This window comes from Pristiophorus japonicus, chromosome 1 (genome assembly GCF_044704955.1).
Source record: "Pristiophorus japonicus isolate sPriJap1 chromosome 1, sPriJap1.hap1, whole genome shotgun sequence".
Lineage (NCBI taxonomy): Eukaryota > Metazoa > Chordata > Chondrichthyes > Pristiophoridae > Pristiophorus > Pristiophorus japonicus.
The window spans coordinates 230,999,025-231,017,417 of record NC_091977.1 but is presented as its reverse complement, the minus strand read 5'-3'; the positions used below and the strand labels follow the sequence as shown (position 1 = coordinate 231,017,417).

The 18,393-nt window shown below is 45.0% G+C and overlaps 1 protein-coding gene across 1 annotated transcript in view; it reads left to right on the top strand.

Annotated features, from left to right (window-relative positions):
* Positions 1–18,393, top strand: part of svep1 (sushi, von Willebrand factor type A, EGF and pentraxin domain containing 1) — a 420,503-nt gene that overhangs the window by 251,477 nt on the left and 150,633 nt on the right. Inside the window, exons 27-32 of the mRNA XM_070887865.1 lie at positions 1,523–1,698; positions 9,183–9,307; positions 13,260–13,383; positions 13,629–13,799; positions 15,899–16,072; positions 18,199–18,318. Of these exons, the coding sequence (XP_070743966.1) occupies positions 1,523–1,698; positions 9,183–9,307; positions 13,260–13,383; positions 13,629–13,799; positions 15,899–16,072; positions 18,199–18,318 (890 nt within the window). The remainder of the gene's footprint in view (positions 1–1,522; positions 1,699–9,182; positions 9,308–13,259; positions 13,384–13,628; positions 13,800–15,898; positions 16,073–18,198; positions 18,319–18,393) is intronic.

Genomic DNA, 18,393 nt, shown 5'->3' with positions numbered 1-18,393 from the left:
TACTGAATAATTTCTTGGATGAAATAATCATTGACTTTCAAGATGAGGGCATTTTAGAGGTGACCAGATATTTCTAGTATTGGGATTCAGACCATCTGCTGAAAGCAGATCTGTAGAATATAAAGAATAATAATGCTTTCTACAAAATGGGAAAGATTACAGATCGTGTGCATTTATCACCAACCCAGAATGTAGGAAACAGTGGTGATATCAATGCTGACATATATTAGACAAACATGGAATCTGAGAAAGATAGAGAAGAGGCTCAGTGCATTTAACAATGAAACTAGCCTATGAATTGTAATCTTAAATTGTTTCACTGTACCTTGTGAGGCGCTATAAAGGCTGAACAGTTGAAGATTCAGGGAGGAACAATATGGAACTGTGTCCATATGTGGGTAATAGAGGTTAGTGTGCCACTGATTGGCTGAGGGTGGATGATGTCATGGCCATGTGATTATATAAAAAAACATCTTAACGGGGAGGGAGAAGAGCAGGCGAAGTCGGAACAAAGGGCCAGACAACTTGAGCACATGGTCACCTGCTCTCCAAAGGTAATACCCATCTTTATAGCCACTGACTTGTTAATGTGTGTAACTAGTTGTGCTTTATCATTAGTAATGCTGATTGCTGCCATATTATAGAATCATCATCATCATCAAACAGTCCCTCGAAATCGAGGAAGACTTGATTCCACTCTAAAAGTGAGTTCTCAGGTGACTGAACAATCCAATTCGGGATTACAGTCTCTGTCTGTCCCACCTGTGACAATCATTGAAGGAAATGGTGGGTGGGGAGTCTGGTTTGCCGTACGCTCCTTCCGCTGCCTGCGCTTGATTTCTGCATGCTCTCGGCGACGAGACTTGAGGCGCTCAGTGCCCTCCCGGATGCTCTTCCTCCACTTAGGGCGGTCTTTGACCAGGGACTCCCAGGTGTTGGTGGGGTATCACAGAACCTTACATCACACAAGGTGGCCATTTGGCCCACCGTACCTGTGCCGGCTCTTTGAAAGAGCTATCCAATCAGTCTCACTCCCCCCTGCTCTCCCCATAGACCTGCAACATCTTCCTTCTCAAGTATTTATCAAATTCTGTTTTGAAAGTTACTATTGAATCTGCTTCCACCACCCTTTCAAGCAGTGTAATCCAGATCATGATAACTTGCTGTGTAAAAGAATTTCACTCATCTTACCTCTGGTTCTTTTGCCAATTATCTTAAATCTATGCCCTCTGGTTACTGACCCTTCTACCACTGGAAACAATTTCTCCATATTTACTCTATCAAAACCCTTCATGATTTTGAACACCTCGATCAAATATCCCTTAACCTTCTCTGCTCTAAGGAGAACAGCTTATTGTACTTGTCTTGTCAAATTGATTTGCAGGATCCATTCAATTAATGTCTGTAAAGCATTTCTTTAGAAGAGTAATTGTTCTGATGTATCTCAGTGATGTATAGTACAGGAGTAATGGCTATGCCTTATTTTGCAGAGCTGATGAATCTTTCCCTTTCTCCCAATTAGTTGGGTATTGTACGTCAATGGCAAGGAAAAAGTAACCGATTGTCCGTCAGTAAATGATGGGAAATGGCACCACATTACTGTCACATGGAATAGCAAGGATGGAGCATGGAGAGTTTATATAGATGGGAATGTCTCCGATGGAGGCAAGGGCCTATCTACTGGATCAAGTATCCCAGGTAATACATTTACAGAACTCCAATGTAGACGTTTGATTAATAATTGGTTACATGAAATTGTAGCAATGTTTTCCCTGTCTATATCCAATTCACAGTTTTAAAATAATTGATTTCAGGAAAATACCCAAGCGTATTTGTGAACATTAATGTTTTTGTTAAAGCAGGCGGTGGAGCCTCTATTGGAATCTCAAAGGTTAAATGTTGGATTGCAAACTTTACCATGTTATATAATTTGCGCTGCTCACCTGCTCGTAGGCTAAATTTCAATATTAGTCAATCAGCCTGATGATGTAGTTAATTTGAAAAATAAAAAATATAGACATCATCATTCTTTCAATTTGACCACACCAGGCAAGTTTTAATTTTGATTTGATTTACATTAAATCCTGGCTCGTAGCAAAAGTCTGAATTTCCGATTTATGTTTGGCGTCGATCAGGAAGACCCCGAGGCCAGAAAGAAACAAAAGGATTGTAATATGTTACTGAACTCTTCCAATGTTATCTAAGTCTTTTCAATATATCGCAACCCGTAAGGTTTTTGTAGTTCTTGACGATTCTAGTGATAAAACAATGTTACGGTTTGAACTTTCTCCCAAAACTTTTATCTTGAATTCACAGTGAAAAGTTGGTTCCCTAGCAAACTGATTCCCCTATGAAAAGAAACCCGTCCCCTTCTAGATGCTATGTCTGAGGTAGTGGATTCAGGATTAACAATTGGGGGTGGGGGTGAGATGTGGGTGATTGTAACTGTGCACCAGCCTGCCAGAAAAATGATGCCTTTGGCTTCTCCAGTAAAATAAGTGATCATTTGCTGAACAAACAGATACTGCCTGATGTTAACACAGACTATAACATTCTTCAGCTAATATTCCAACCAGCTTCTTTCAACACAAGCTAACAGAAGTGCACAAACGGCATGTTTCTTTGAATGTAGTATTGCACATATGTACAAACAAATAAAACACGTCAGATATTGGGCTTGCACATATGCAATGCGTTTTCAAGGGTTAGCCCTGTTTTACTGGCCTGAATTGGCTCAAAATTCAAATTTTAAGTTGCTTTTGGAATCCATAAAGAAAGACTCGCGCTCTTCACAGCCTCAGGACGTCACAATTCGCATCACAGCCAATTAAATACTTTTCTTTGAGGTGTGCTGGCCTTTGTAATGTCATGGAATGCGGCATCCAAGTTGCGCACAGCAAGATCCTATAAACAGCGCTGTGACAATGACCAGATAATCTGTTTTGACTGATGTGGCTTGAGGGATGAATATTGTCCAGAACACCGAGGAGAACTCCTCTGCTGGATGATGGGCAGGCCTTAGCTGCAATGGGAGACACAACTCTCTGAATTTCCACAAGGCTTTTCCCGATCTCTCTCTGGAACACCAAGATAACACCTTTTCCCTGGAGGTGCCACCAGTCTCCTGTGGAATGTCACAACACCTGTATCTGACTCTCTTTTATTTATTTATTTTATCTTATACAGTCAACGCATCTTACTGCAAAATTGCTTGATTAAAATGTTCTGATCATTCAATTATATTTAGCGCTGATTCCGACTGTAGTGTATGAAATGATACAATGAACTCCGTACTGTGAGCCAGTGACTAGGTGTAACCTGGTCAGTCTTTAATGGCTTCCAGAAGTGCGGATACAAAGGTGAAGTTCAGGTTATATACCGAGCCCAGCACGAGTGTACCTATGACCCTAATGGTGGGCAGACCTTATGTACATACGTTACGTCATTGCCCCCCAGTTCTTGGCACAAGTCCATATTACAAGTTCAGATGGTCTGGAGCCCTTCTCTCCCTGGTTGACCGTCTCAGTACAATCCCAGTGCTTTCCGAGTCTTTCACGACTTGGGGCTGGGCGTTCACCACAGCGGGTTTTTCTGATGGTTGGATGTGAGTTAGTTGGTCGTCCAAGCTCACAATGTCTTCTTCCAACTGTTCCGGTTCATCAGTATGTCTTAGCTTGATTTGATCAATGTGTTTTCTGCACATCTGCCCATTCTTGCGCTTAATCATATACACCCAGTTACCCTCCTTATCCGTAACAATGCCCGGGAGCCAATTGGGCCCTTGACCATGGTTAAGTACATACACTGGGTCATTTACAGATATGTCGCATGACACTGCGGTGCGGTCATGATACCACTGCTGGCGTGACGTTGGGTTTCGACATGATCGTTAAGGTCAGGATGGACTAGAGAGCGCCTGGTTTTGAGGCCTCTCCTCATCAATAGTTCTGCAGGCGGGACCCCGGTGAGCGTGTGTGGCCTTGCCCTGTAACTGAGCAGTATGCGTGACAGGTGTGTCTGCAAGGAACTGTGAGTTACGCGTTTCAGGCTCTGCTTGATGGTTTGAACTGTCCGCTCCGCTAGACCATTGGACGCGGGTTTGAATGGGGCTGACCTCACGTGTTTTATGCCATTGCGTTTCATGAACTCTTGAAACTCCAAGCTCGTGAAACACGGTCCATTGCCGCTGACAAAGATGTCTGCCAGACCATGTGTGTCAAACATGGCTCTCAGGTTCTCAATGGTGGCAGTGGAAGTGCTGGATGACATGATCACACATTCCATCCATTTGGAGTATGCATCCACCACCACAAAAAGCATTTGGAAGGGGCCCACAAAGTCGACGTGGATGGCCATGAGCACAGACTGAGTGGAGCTTCCTTTGGGGCATTGCTTAACTGCATGCAAATGCTGCACTGGTGCACGCGTGACCCTAAGTCCGAGTCAATGCTAGGCCACCAAACATGGGACCTGGCGATGGCCTTCCTCATGACAATACCTGGATGTGTACTATATAACTCCCGTACAAATCTCCACGGATTTCAATAGGCTCTTCATGTTTCTCTGAAATATGGCTGCCGCCGAATGAATGCCAAAAGGACACCTGTTGTAAATAAACAGTCCTTTGTGCGTGTTGATGCACGTAAGTTTCTTTGATGATTCAAACAGTTCCTGAGTCATGTAGGCTGATGTTAGATCCAATTTGGTGAACGATTTTCCCCCGGATAGCGTTGCAAACAGGTCATCAGCTTTCAATAGCGGTTATTAATCATGTTTCGAAACTCAGTTGATTGTCACCTTGTAGTCTCCACAAATCCTGACCGTGCCATCGCTCTTTAACACTGGAACAATGGGGCTGGCCCATTCATTAAATTCGACTGGTGAGATGACCCCCTTGCATTGTAGCCTGTCCAATTCGAGCTCGACCTTTTTTCTCATCATGTGCGGGGCCGCCCTGGCTTTGTGATGGATGGGCCTTGCGTCTGGGCCGAGGTGAATCTGCACCTTGGCTCCCTTGGAGCTGCCAATTCCTGGTTCAAACAGTGAGGGAAATTTGCTCAGCACTTGAGCACACAAATCATCATCCACTGATGACTAAGCTTGAATATCGTACCATTTCCATTTTATTTTCTCGAGCCAACTCCTGCCGAAGAACAATGGGCCGTTGCCCGGGATAATCCATAACGGTAGATCACGAACAGCTCCCTCGTACGACATTCTTACTGCTACACTACCGATCACTGGTATGAGCTCTTTGGTGTAGGTACGCAACTTCGCATTTAGCGGACTCAGCTTGGGTCTCTCTGCCTTGGTCTCCCACAGCTTTTCGAAAGTCCTCTGGCTCATTATCGATTGACTCGCACCCGTGTCTAATTCCATGGATACCGGCACGCCGTTTAATTTTACCTCCATCATTATCGCTTGGCTCTTTGTTAGGAATGCACGAATGCTATACACTTCCTCCTCAGAGCTCGCAAATGCCTCGGTCTGCATTGCCAGATCCATGCTGAATTGATCATCATCCACGTGGTATGTCGCAGCTCGCTTGCTCCACTACGGGAACGTCCGCTGACGATGCCCCGTCTTCGCACACCCTCTGCATACATACTGCCTGAAGTGGCACTGATGGGTATGGTGATTGCTCCCGCAATGCCAACATGTTGAGCTCGGATTTGCGCCCGATAGCGGGCTTTGAGCGGCTCCCGTTCTCGCATACGCAGTCGAGTAGGCCTTGCTACGTGCAGCTCTGCTGGCCGTCGATATAATTTTGCACACATTATTTGCCGGGGAGTTCGTTTTGTCACAATATCTGCTTCATGCTTTTCTGCGTGGACATGCAAGCCTGGGTGATGGTGATGACCTTGCTGAGGTCCGGCATCTCCGCAGCCAGCAGCTTACTCAAGATCGCCTTTTGGTTGACCCTGATCACGAAAAAGTCACGCAGCATGTCTTCCAACACAGGCCCAAATTTGCAAGGCCCTGCAAGACGTCTCAGGTCAGCAACAAATGCCGCTACATCCTGGCCTTCTGGACGAACATGCGTATAGAAGAGATATCTGGATATGAGGGTTCCTTCCGTGGGTTTAATGTGTTCACGAACTAGAGCACACAGTTCTTTGTAATCCTTTTCTGTAGGAAGAGCGGGTGAGAGCAGATTCTTGATGAGTGCATAGATCGTGGGGCCACAGACGGTGAGAAGAACTGCCCTGCGCTTCTCTGCATCCTTGTCTTTGTTTAGGTCGTTTGCAATGAAATACCGGTCAAGACGATCCGTGAAATCTCCCCAATCCCCTCCCTCACTGACTCTTTCAAAAATTCCAACAGTACTCGATCGTGCTGTGCTCGCCATACTTTTGCGTGGGTTCGTATTTGCCTCGTCGCCAGTTGTGGTGTATGAAATGATACAATGAGCTCCGTACTGTGAGCCAGTGACTAGGTGTAACCTAGTCAGTCTTTAATGGCTTCCAGAAGTGAAGATACAAAGGTGAAGTTCAGATTATATACCGAGCCCAGCACGAGTGTACCTATGACCCTAGGACCTCCAACGGTAGTGCCCCCTGGTGGTGGGCAGCCCTTATGTACATACATTACACCTACCTGCTGTGTTATTTATGATGCTTAATCCAAATCATTGGATAATTCAAATTCTTTAGTGCTGAAAAGCCCTTTGAATTATCAGGAGTCATCATAGGCGATCCCTCAAAGAGGATGACTTGCTTCCACAAGAGTTCACAGATATTTCAATGAAAGACCCAATGTTCCAGTCCTGAACTCCAATTGAGGGGGTGGAAGATGCCTGTGCGTGGATTTTCTTAACATGTGGTGACCGTTGCACATCAGCCACTACATGGGCTTGACAGAGCTAGGCCTTTATCCAGTGGCAAGGGTTAACCAGGAAGACTGGAGACCTGCTCTACTGCACGGATCTAGTGCGCACACATATCGCAGTGTGGGCTGGCCCGTGCTGCCCCTGAGCCCTTGGCTCTTCTGGGCCCCATACCCTCAATCGCCACACCTCCGCCATGATTTCTCGCCGCTCCTCTGCCACAAACATTCACCGTACCTCCGCCCCGATCTCTCATTGCTCCTCCGCCACAAAAACACCAGGCTGTACTAGTGAGGCCTCACCTGGAATATTGTGTTCAGTTTTGGTCTCCTAATCTGAGGAAGGACGTTCTTGCTATTGAGGGAGTGCAGCGAAGGTCCACCAGACTGATTCCCGGGATGGCAGGACTGACATATGAGGAGAGACTGGATCGACTGGGCCTGTATTCACTGGAGTTTAGAAGGATGAGAGGAGATCTCATCGAAACATATAAAATTCTGACGGGACTGGACAGGTTAGATGCAGGAAGAATGTTCCCGATGTTGGGTAAGTCCAGAACTAGGGGACATAGTTTAAGGATAAGGAATAAGCCATTTAGGACTGAGATGAGGAGAAACTTCTTCACTCAGAGAGTGGTTAACCTGTGGAATTCCCTACCGCAGAGAGTTGTTGATGCCAGTTCATTGGATATATTCAAGAGGGAGTTAGATACGGCCCTTATGGCTAAAGGGATCAAGGGGTATGGAGAGAAAGTAGGAAAGGGGTACTGAGGGAATGATCAGCCATGATCTTATTGAATGGTGGTGCAGGCTCGAAGGACCGAATGGCTTACTCCTGCACCTATTTTTCTATGTTTCTATGTTTCTATGAACAGACTCTTCTGGCAACTGTATAATACATGTGACCACCAGGGTGTGCTAAATCACTTATTACTGGATGGTTGTGCACAGTTTACAACAACAACTTGCATTTCTTTAGCGCCTTTAACGTAGTAAACGTCCCAAGGCTCTTCACATGAACTTTATCAAACAAAATTTTAAACTGAGCCACATAAGGAAATATTAGGACAGGTGACCAAAAGCTTGGCCAAAGAGGTAGGTTTTAAGGAGTATCTTAAATTATCTCTTAGAGAGAGGCAGAGAGGTTTAGGGAGGGAATTCCAGAGCTTAAGGCCTAGGCAGCTGAAGGGATGGCCGCCAATGAAGAGGCGAAGGTAATCAAGGATGCGCTCGAGGCCAGAATTTGTGGAGCACTGAGATCTAGGAGGGTGGTAGGGCTGGAGGAGGTCACTGAGATAGGAAGGGGCGAGGTGATGAAGGGACTTGAAAACAAGGTTGAGAATTTTAATGGAGACATTGTCTGACCAGCACTGTCATAATTTAAGATTGTGCATTCAAAAGAATCGGGTTCAGTGAGAAGTCGGTTGACTGTGCATACTGTTAAATATATTTATATGTTTGATGGTCACAAAATGCCTCAGCACTTTGAACTGGCTATTGAAGCACTCCCTCTTCTCTCAGGCTACATGCTAAGGTTGGGTTTGCCAACTCCGCTTGGACATATTCCTGGAGATTCCATCACAGGACTTCCCCCCTCCAACCACCCCGCCCCCCACATTCCCACCATTGGTCACCTGATGCGTCCATTCTCAAGGCAGCCAATTAGAAAGCGAACAGACCCTCTGTTACCTGATTGACAGCCAAGATTTATCCAATCAAACAGTTTTTTTTCCCACTTCCAATATTTTTATAGAATTGTTCAAAGAAAACGAAAAAAGGCACAATTATTTATTTAATACCCCTGTGATTTTTCTTCCGGGTGTTGTTTGCACCAGTGTCCTGGAGATGAACCTTTAATTCCTGGAGACTACAGGACCATCCTGGAGGGTTGGTAACCCTAACCAAGGTAGGTACATAACCGGGTCTACATAATTTGGCTTAGAAGGCACGGAAGTTCAAACGCACTTACTTATTTACCAATGTGTGAATTAGGACATTTACATTGATACGACCAGTGCTTTCTTTTCAGTATTGGTGGCTGTGCTGACTGATATCGGGTTGCTAACCCTTCAGGATGGTCCTTGATTCTCCAGCAATTACAGATTAATCTCCAGCACACTGCTGCAAGCAAATAATCATTGGGCATTAAAAAAAATACTTTTTTTTCATTTTCTTTGAACACTTTTTCTTATTATTGTTCAAAATATTGGAGTTGAGGGAAGAAAGGCTTTTTGACCAGGTGGGGCACTTGGAGATGAGAGGTCATGTGATGAAACCCCCAGGAATACCTCCAAGCAGAGTTATCAACCCTAGTCTGGTGTCCAGGCGTCTGATCTGTTTTCTTTACATCTCTTAAGGTGGTGGAGCATTGGTGCTTGGACAGGAGCAGGATCAGAGAGGAGAAGGCTTTAATCCTGCAGAGTCATTTGTGGGCTCATTGAGCCAGTTAAACATATGGGATTATGTTCTTACACCACACCAGGTATGCATGAACTGTTGCAGACAGTATTTCTCTCCGAACATATCCTAATTCACAGCCACATCTATTTAAAAGAATGAAAGAGTTGCATTTATATAGCGCCTTTCACGACCTCAGGATGTTCCAAATCACTTTACAGCCAATTAAGCACTTTCTGAAGTGTGGTCACTGTTGTAATATAGGAAATGCGACAGCCAATGTGGGCACAGCAAGCTCCCACAAACAGTAACGTGATAATGACCAGATAATCTGTTTTAGCGATGTTGTTTGAGGGGTAAATATTGGTAGGGACATCGGGAAAAACTCCATTTAAGGGGAAACTAGATAAATACAAGAGGGAGAAAGGAATAGAAGGATATGCTGATAGGATGAGTTGAAGTGGGGTGGGAGGAAACTGGTGTGGAGCATAAACACCAACATAGACCAGTTGGATTGAATAGCCAGTTTCTGAGCTGTAAATTCAATGTAATTCTATGTGATACGTTGGCCTTCATTACTGATAGAAACATAGAAACATAGAAAATAGGTGCAGGAGTAGGCCATTCGGCCCTTCTAGCCTGCACCGCCATTCAATGAGTTCATGGCTGAACATGCAACTTCAGTACCCCATTCCTGCTTTCTCACCATACCCCTTGATTCCCCTAGTAGTAAGGACTTCATCTAACTCCTTTTTGAATATATTAAGTGAATTGGCCTCAACAACTTTCTGTGGTAGAGAATTCCACAGGTTCACCACTCTCTGGGTGAAGACATTCCTCCTCATCTCGGTCCTAAATGGCTTACCCCTTATCCTTAGACTGTGTCCCCTGGTTCTGGACTTCCCCAACATTGGGAACATTCTTCCTGCATCTAACCTGTCTAACCCCGTCAGAATTTTAAACGTTTCTATGAGGTCCCCTCTCATTCTTCTGAACTCCAGTGAATACAAGCCCAGTTGATCCAGTCTTTCTTGATAGGTCAGTCCCGCCATCCCGGGAATCAGTCTGGTGAACCTTCGCTGCACTCCCTCAATAGCAAGAATGTCCTTCCTCAGGTTAGGAGACCAAAACTGTACACGTGTGGCCTCACCAAGGCCCTGTACAACTGTAGTAACACCTCCCTGCCCCTGTACTCAAATCCCCTCGCTATGAAGGCCAACATGCCATTTGCTTTCTTAACCGCCTGCTGTACCTGCATGCCAACCTTCAATGACTGATGTACCATGACACCCAGGTCTCTTTGCACCTCCCCTTTTCCTAATCTGTCACCATTCAGATAATAGTCTGTCTCTCTGTTTTTACCACCAAAGTGGATAACCTCACATTTATCCACATTATACTTCATCTGCCATGCATTTGCCCACTCACCTAACCTATCCAAGTCGCTCTGCAGCCTCATAGCATCCTCCTCGCAGCTCACACTGCCACCTAACTTAGTATCATCCGCAAATTTGGAGATACTACATTTAATCCCCTCGTCTAAATCATTAATATACAGTGTAAACAGCTGGGCCCCAGCACAGAACCTTGTGGTACCCCACTAGTCACTGCCTGCCATTCTGAAAAGTACCCATTTACTCCTACTCTTTGCTTCCTGTCTGACAACCAGTTTTCAATCCATGTCAGCACACTACCCCCAATCCCATGTGCTTTAACTTTGTACATTAATCTCTTGTGTGGGACCTTGTCGAAAGCCTTCTGAAAGTCCAAATATACCACATCAACTGGTTCTCCCTTGTCCACTCTACTGGAAACATCCTCAAAAAATTCCAGAAGATTTGTCAAGCATGATTTCCCTTTCACAAATCCATGCTGACTTGGACCTATCATATCACCTCTTTCCAAATGCACTGCTGTGACATCCTTAATAATTGATTCCATCATTTTACCCACTACCGATGTCAGGCTGACCGGTCTATAATTCCCTGTTTTCTCTCTCCCTCCTTTTTTAAAAAGTGGAGTTACATTGGCTACCCTCCACTCCATAGGAACTGATCCAGAGTCAATGGAATGTTGGAAAATGACTGTCAATGCATCCACTATTTCCAAGGCCACCTCCTTAAGTACTCTGGGATGCAGTCCATCAGGCCCTGGGGATTTATCGGCCTTCAATCCCATCAATTTCCCCAACACAATTTCCCGACTAATAAGGATTTCCCTCAGTTCCTCCTCCTTACTAGACCCTCTGACCCCTTTTATATCCGGAAGGTTGTTTGTGTCCTCCTTAGTGAATACCGAACCAAAGTACTTGTTCAATTGGTCCGCCATTTCTTTGTTCCCCGTTATGACTTCCCCTGATTCTGACTGCAGGGGATCTACGTTTGTCTTTACTAACCTTTTTCTCTTTACATATCTATAGAAACTTTTGCAATCCGTCTTAATGTTCCCTGCAAGCTTCTTCTCGTACTCCATTTTCCCTGCCCTAATCAAACCCTTTGTCCTCCTCTGCTGAGTTCTAAATTTCTCCCAGTCCCTGGGTTCGCTGCTATTTCTGGCCAATTTGTATGCCACTTCCTTGGCTTTAATACTATCCCTGATTTCCCTTGATAGCCACGGTTGAGCCACCTTTCCTTTTTTATTTTTACGCCAGACAGGAATGTACAATTGTTGTAGTTCATCCATGCGGTCTCTAAATGTCTGCCATTGCCCATCCACAGTCAACCCCTTCAGTATCATTCACCAATCTATCCTAGCCAATTCACGCCTCATACCTTCAAAGTTAGCCTTCTTTAAGTTCTGGACCATGGTCTCTGAATTAACTGTTTCATTCTCCATCCTAATGCAGAATTCCACCATATTATGGTCACTCTTCCCCAAGGGGTCTCGCTCAATGAGATTGCTAATTAATCCTCTCTCATTACACAACACCCAGTCTAAGATGGCCTCCCCCCTAGTTGGTTCCTCGACATATTGGTCTAAAAATCCATCCCTTATGCACTCCAGGAAATCCTCCTCCACTGTATTGCTTCCAGTTTGGTTAACCCAATCTATGTGCATATTAAAGTCACCCATTATAACTGCTGCACCTTTATTGCACGCACCCCTAATTTCATGTTTGTTGCCCTCCCCAACATCACTACTACTGTTTGGAGGTCTGTACACAACTCCCACTAACGTTTTTTGGCCTTTGGTATTCTGCAGCTCTACCCATATAGATTCCACATCATCCAAGCTAATGTCCTTCCGAACTATTGCCTTAATTTCCTCCTTAACCAGCAATGCTACCCCATCTCCTTTTCCTTTTATTCTATCTTTCCTGATATAGGGTATGCCAGGTTAGAAGACAATCTGGCATAGCCCATGTGCTGATATTGTCTTTTTCACACCATGAATGCATAGAAAAGCCAACATGGCACCACACACGACACACAGTTCAAATCCAAGATGATACATTTATCTGTGAGGTGCCATATTGCCCATTTCTGGGCATGTTTAGCACAAGAGATAGGCTTGTGATTCTACCTCTGTTGGCTGCACTTAAACAAGCCGAGATTTGGCAATCTGCTGGCATTGTTGAAGCATGAGAGTTTGGGCCCCCAAACGTGCCATTGGGTTAAGACTGGCATCCTCACCAAAGTAGGTATGGGATCAGTCCCATGTGTGTCTGGGTCTGCGTGTTCATGGGAGCATAGCACACCTACAACTCCCAATGCACGGTATAAGATAGCGACAGGGACAAATGAATATCAGTGTCCCTCGATAATATAACAAGAACAATAAAGGATAAAAGGGTCATCTTTTTATCACATTGCTGTTTGTGGGAACTTGCTGTGTGAAAATTGGCTGCCATGTTTCCAAAATTACAACAGTGACTACTTCTGGACATGTCATTCTCTCTCTTTCGGCTGCATTTGAACAAGCCGAGAACATAAGCTAGGAGGAATTAACAGGGTGAAAATAATCAGGCGTTATGAATGACTGACTGACTGACCAATTGAAGGAAACTTTAATTCCTTTCATTTTTCTCTCATTTTCAGGTCAAGTTGCTGGCCACCGCTTGTCCCGATGACCTTAAAAAAGGCAACATATTGGCATGGCCTGATTTTGTGTCAGGAATTGTTGGAAGAGTGAGGAAAGATTCCAGGAGCGTTTTCTGCGCTGGTAATTCCTCTCCTTGCTAATATACATATATAGAGGGTCCAGTTTCTGCTGGGTAGGGAGCGTTAAAATCGGTGTCCCCCCCCACCCCCCGCCCAACCCCAACCTCCCCACCACCCTTAGTCTTATTCAACTGGCAAGTTAATTCAAAACTAACTAACCCTAACATATAACATTCACCTTCCCTCTTGCGGTTAAGAGATAGTAGCGAAGCATTTAATGCATCTACTTGCTTTTTTAAAATTCAGATTGCCCCGTGCTGGAAGGATCTCAGCCCAGTCTCCTCCTGTCCAGTACTGACGTCAAACCAGGATCAAGGGTTGAGCTGTCTTGTGAATGTGGTTACCATCTTGTTGGAAACCGTGTGCAGCACTGTCAGAACTTGGGAGCATGGAGCTATCCAATTCCCTACTGTGAAAGTAAGTTGTCTCATACTACAACGGTGCACTATCCTTGTAAATATAACAGAGGGCCATCCCAAGGGCTCAATTGGTGAATACAACACCTGAGTGTGGAACGCAAACATCAAAAGTAAGGCTTTCGTGACTACAGGACGTTCCAAAGTGTTTTATAACCACTGAGGTACTTTTGAAGTGTAGTATAAAAAACGCAGCAGCCAATTTGCGCACAGCAAGCTCCCACAAACAGCAATCAGATCATTTGTTTTGTGTTGTTGATAGAGGGATATATATTGCCAAGGACACCTGGGAGAACTCTCCTGCTCTTCTGTGGAATAGTGCCCTGGGATCTTCTGCATCCACCTGAGAGAGCAGATAGGGCCTCAATTTAAAGTTTCATCTGAAAGATGGCACCACCAACAGTACAGCACTTCCTCAGTACTACACAGCCTAGATTTTGTACTCAAGTCTCTGGAGTGGGGCTTGAACCCATGACCTTCCAACCCTGAGGTAGACATGCTGCCCACTGAGCCATGGCTAACACATGCACAGTTAAGGATGGTTCCACCTTGGCTGCTTTTTTTCGAGTGTTAATAGGGAGGCTAGAATTGACCTCCATGCTCCTGAATTCTATCCATTGGCTCAGGTCAGGATTGAGGCAGGCTATACGGTCATGGCCCACACAAAGAATGGTAGCAGTGATCAGGTGGCAGTGGGAGACTGCAATCTTTGGGACTATAACCCCATCATGAGTCAGTGCCTTTAGCATATGAGGCTGATACAAGCTGCATCATGAATTGCAAGTCAATATCATGGGATGGAAAGTGTTGTGCAATGTTTTATTATTAATCGTTGAAATATTTAACCTAATTGTGAATTAATTATCAGTTTATCTTTCTTTGATCAAAAAGAAAAAATAAACTGCATATGCTAGAATCTGTAAAGCACAGGAGGACATTCGGTCCATCGTACCTGTGCCGGCTTATTGAAGGAGCTCTCCAATTAATCCCACTTCTGGCCCGCTCTTCCCTCATAGACCTGCAAATCTGAAATAACAGCAGGAAATGCTGGAAATACAACAAGAGGCTCCATGAGCTTCTGAAAAGGCAAGCAAGGTGAATATTTCAGATCAGAAAGAAAGGGGAAGAAATTGCGTAGCGCCCCATTTGGGGCGATTAACTTTTGCGGTAGCGCGAAAATATCGCCGGGCACTTCGCAAACTTCCGGTCTAGGGCTCCAGGAAGGAAGTGGAGTGCTAAATCAAGCACTACGACTTTTCTTAGAGCATTAAGACGCAGGAGGGCAGTAGCGGTATAGCGCTGCACAATGTTGAGGCAGCTCCGCCGGGAACGGAGGCTCCTTCCCTCGTTTAAAGGTTCTGTAATGAAGATGCCTTGTTGCCAATGGCAGCCATGAACTGCCACGATCAGCCCCAAGCACTCTAGCTGATCAAGAAAATCAAAAAAAATTGAAGGTTAGGCACAGCGACAAATATTTTCCCCCGGCGTTGCTGCAGGGGGCAGAAGTTCGGGTCCGGGGTGATGCGCAGCATGATGACGTCACAATCACTGGGGGCAGGAGATCACGGCGCTTTGGGTTACCACCGCTGCAATCCTCAATGGGTATTTCATGGGTGTCGGTACTTTCACTGCCGCCAACGCAAAGCCGGTAGCGCCCCATTATCGCCGCCTCCCCTGCTGGAGGCGCTAACTGGAGGCACAAAGGAGGCAAATTTTAGGCCAAAGATTTTAAAGGCTTAGTCCCATTTTAATGACCTGAATTGGTCCAAAATTCAAATTTAAATTGTGAAAGACATGGCTTTCAAACAACCCCAAAATGTCCCAAAGCGCTTTACAGGCAATTAAGTACTTTTGAATTGTATTCACCGCTGTAATGTAGGAAACACAGCTGCCAATATGCACATGGCAAGCTCCCACAAACAGCAATGTGATAATGATCATATAATCTGATTTTTTGTGATGTTGGTTGAGGAATAAATATTACCCAGTACACCAGTGAGAACTGCCCTGCTTTTCTTCGAATGAAGTACTTTGGCCTGCAATTTTTGTAGAACAGAAATGTGAGTTTTCTTTTCTCTGTGTGTTGTGTGTGATTTTCAGGGATTAACTGCGGCTCACCTCCTGCCCTGGACAATGGGAGCTTTGCTGCTGAAGACTACCTCTTTGGCAGTGCTGTGTCCTACCTGTGTAACAATGGTTACTACCTGTTGGGGGATTACAAACTCTTCTGTGCCGATGATGGAAACTGGGCTGGTGTTGTGCCTGTCTGTCTTGGTAAGTCCAAACAAATTAAATCCCAAAAGATTTAAGAGCTGATACTGAGGACCTAATTGATTGCAATCCAATTTAAGATGAATTGAAATATGCCTTATAAAAACGAAAGACTTGCATTTATATAGCGCCTTTCATAAGCTCAGGGCTTCCCAAAGCACTTTACAGCCAATAAAATACTTTTGAAATGCGGCAACTGTTGCAATGTAGGAATTATGGTAGCCAATTTGTGCACAGCAAGCTCCCACAAACAGCAATGTGATAACGATCAGATAATCTGTTTTAGTAATGTTGGTTGTATGATGAATAATGGCATGAACACTAGATAGAACGCCCCTGCCCTTCTTTGAAAAAGTGCTGTGGCATCTTTTATATCCACCTGAGAGAGAAGACGGGGCCTCAGTTTAATATCTCATTCAAAAAACGGCACCTCCGACATTGCAGCACTCCTTCAGTACTGCACTGGAAGTGTCAGCATGAATTATGCACTCAAGTCACTGAATTGGGACTTTGAACCCATGATCTTCTGAGACAGAGGTGAAAGTGCTACCCACTGAGCCACAGCTGTAAGGAGGCTATAGTGAATCCTTCTGATGCACATTATAATATAAAGACTAAATATTTGTAAACTTGCAGGGATTATTTTGCAATCAACACTTCTTCGTCGCTGCTATAATACCTGCAACTGGCAGAGGAAGATTGTAGTCTAAATAAAACTGGATGTACAAGCTGCAAAGTACATAAATTCATCTATCAACTATCAGGAAAGACAGAACCGGCTGAGGATCCTTTCTCTAGAAAAGAGAAGACTGTGGAGTGACCTGATTGTAGTCTTTAAAATTATGAAGGGTTTGATAGGGTAGACATAGAAAAGATGTTTCCACTTGTGGGGGACACCAAAACTAGGGGCCATAAATTTAAGATAGTCACTAAAAAATCCAATAGGGAACTCAGGAGAAAACTCTTTACCCAGAGAGTGATGAGAATGTGGAACTCGCTGCCACAAGGAGTAATTGAGGCGAACAGCATAGATGCATTTAAGGGGAAGTTGGATAACCACATGAGGGAGAAAGGAATAGAAGGAGATGCTAATAGGGTGAGATGAAGAGGGGTGGGAGGAGATGCTGGTGTGGAGCACAAACACCGGCATGGATCAATTGGGCTGAATGGCCTGTTTCTGTGCTGTACATTCATTATATCTCTATGTAAATTCAACATTGGTGCATCCTTTATTGGGCAGAAAACAGCCACAACGATAATCCTATTTAGCAGGGCAAAGGCCACTCCCATTCAGCACAGAAGTTCGGGTCACCAGTAAATTGATCAGGGCCTTTTTTTAGACATCCCTGGCAGCCGCCTGAAATGAGCGCAGGCCACATGTCAATATTGAAATAAAACCCATGCTCCCATTTCTGACCCCGATGCCTAACTGTACCCCAGTGAGTGTAAAGCAGAGATCTAGATTAAAAAGGAACACATTCATCATCATTCTCTTTTGAATGTTTTCAATCCTGCTTTAGGAATTTGCATCACTATGTCTACACCATAGTTGTTCCCTGCATGCATCGTGTCCTGTGTGTATCGTACACTGCGTAATGTGCCCTGCACGTAATGTACCCCATGCCTATCGTGCCCTGCGCCTATCGTTCCCTGCGCGTATCCTGCCCTGCGCGTATCCTGCCCTGCGCCTATCGTGTATCGTGACCTGCACGTAATGTGCCCTCCTCATATCGTGTCCTGCGCGTTTTGTACCCTGTACGTATTATGCCCTGTGTGTATCATGTATTCTGCCCTGTGCATATCGTGCCCTGCGTGTAGTGTGCCCTGCGCGTATCGTGCCCTGTGTGTAATGTGCCCTGCGCGTATCGTGTCCTGTGTGTATTATGCTCTGTGCATATTGTAGCCTGCATGCATCGTACACTGTGCGTATCATGCCCTGCGCGTATCATGCCCTGTGTGCATCGTACCCTGCGCGCATCGTACCCTGTGCGCATCATACACTGTGCGCATCGTACCCTGCGCATATCATACCCTGCGCGCATCGTACCCTGCGCGCATCGTACCCTGTTTGCATTGTATACCCTCACTGTCAGTCGCTAAAACTCAATGTTTCCTGTTGTTGTTTCCAGATCTCGATGAGTGCGCACTAGGATCAGACTGTGACAAAAAATCTGAATGCATCAACACCGTTGGGTCCTACACTTGCACCTGCAGGCCACCATACACTGGTGATGGAAGAAACTGCACTGGTACAGTTGTTAGATGTGATCTCCAGCTGCATTTATTATCCCTCTCAAATTGCCCTGAGGATGTGATGAGTCAAC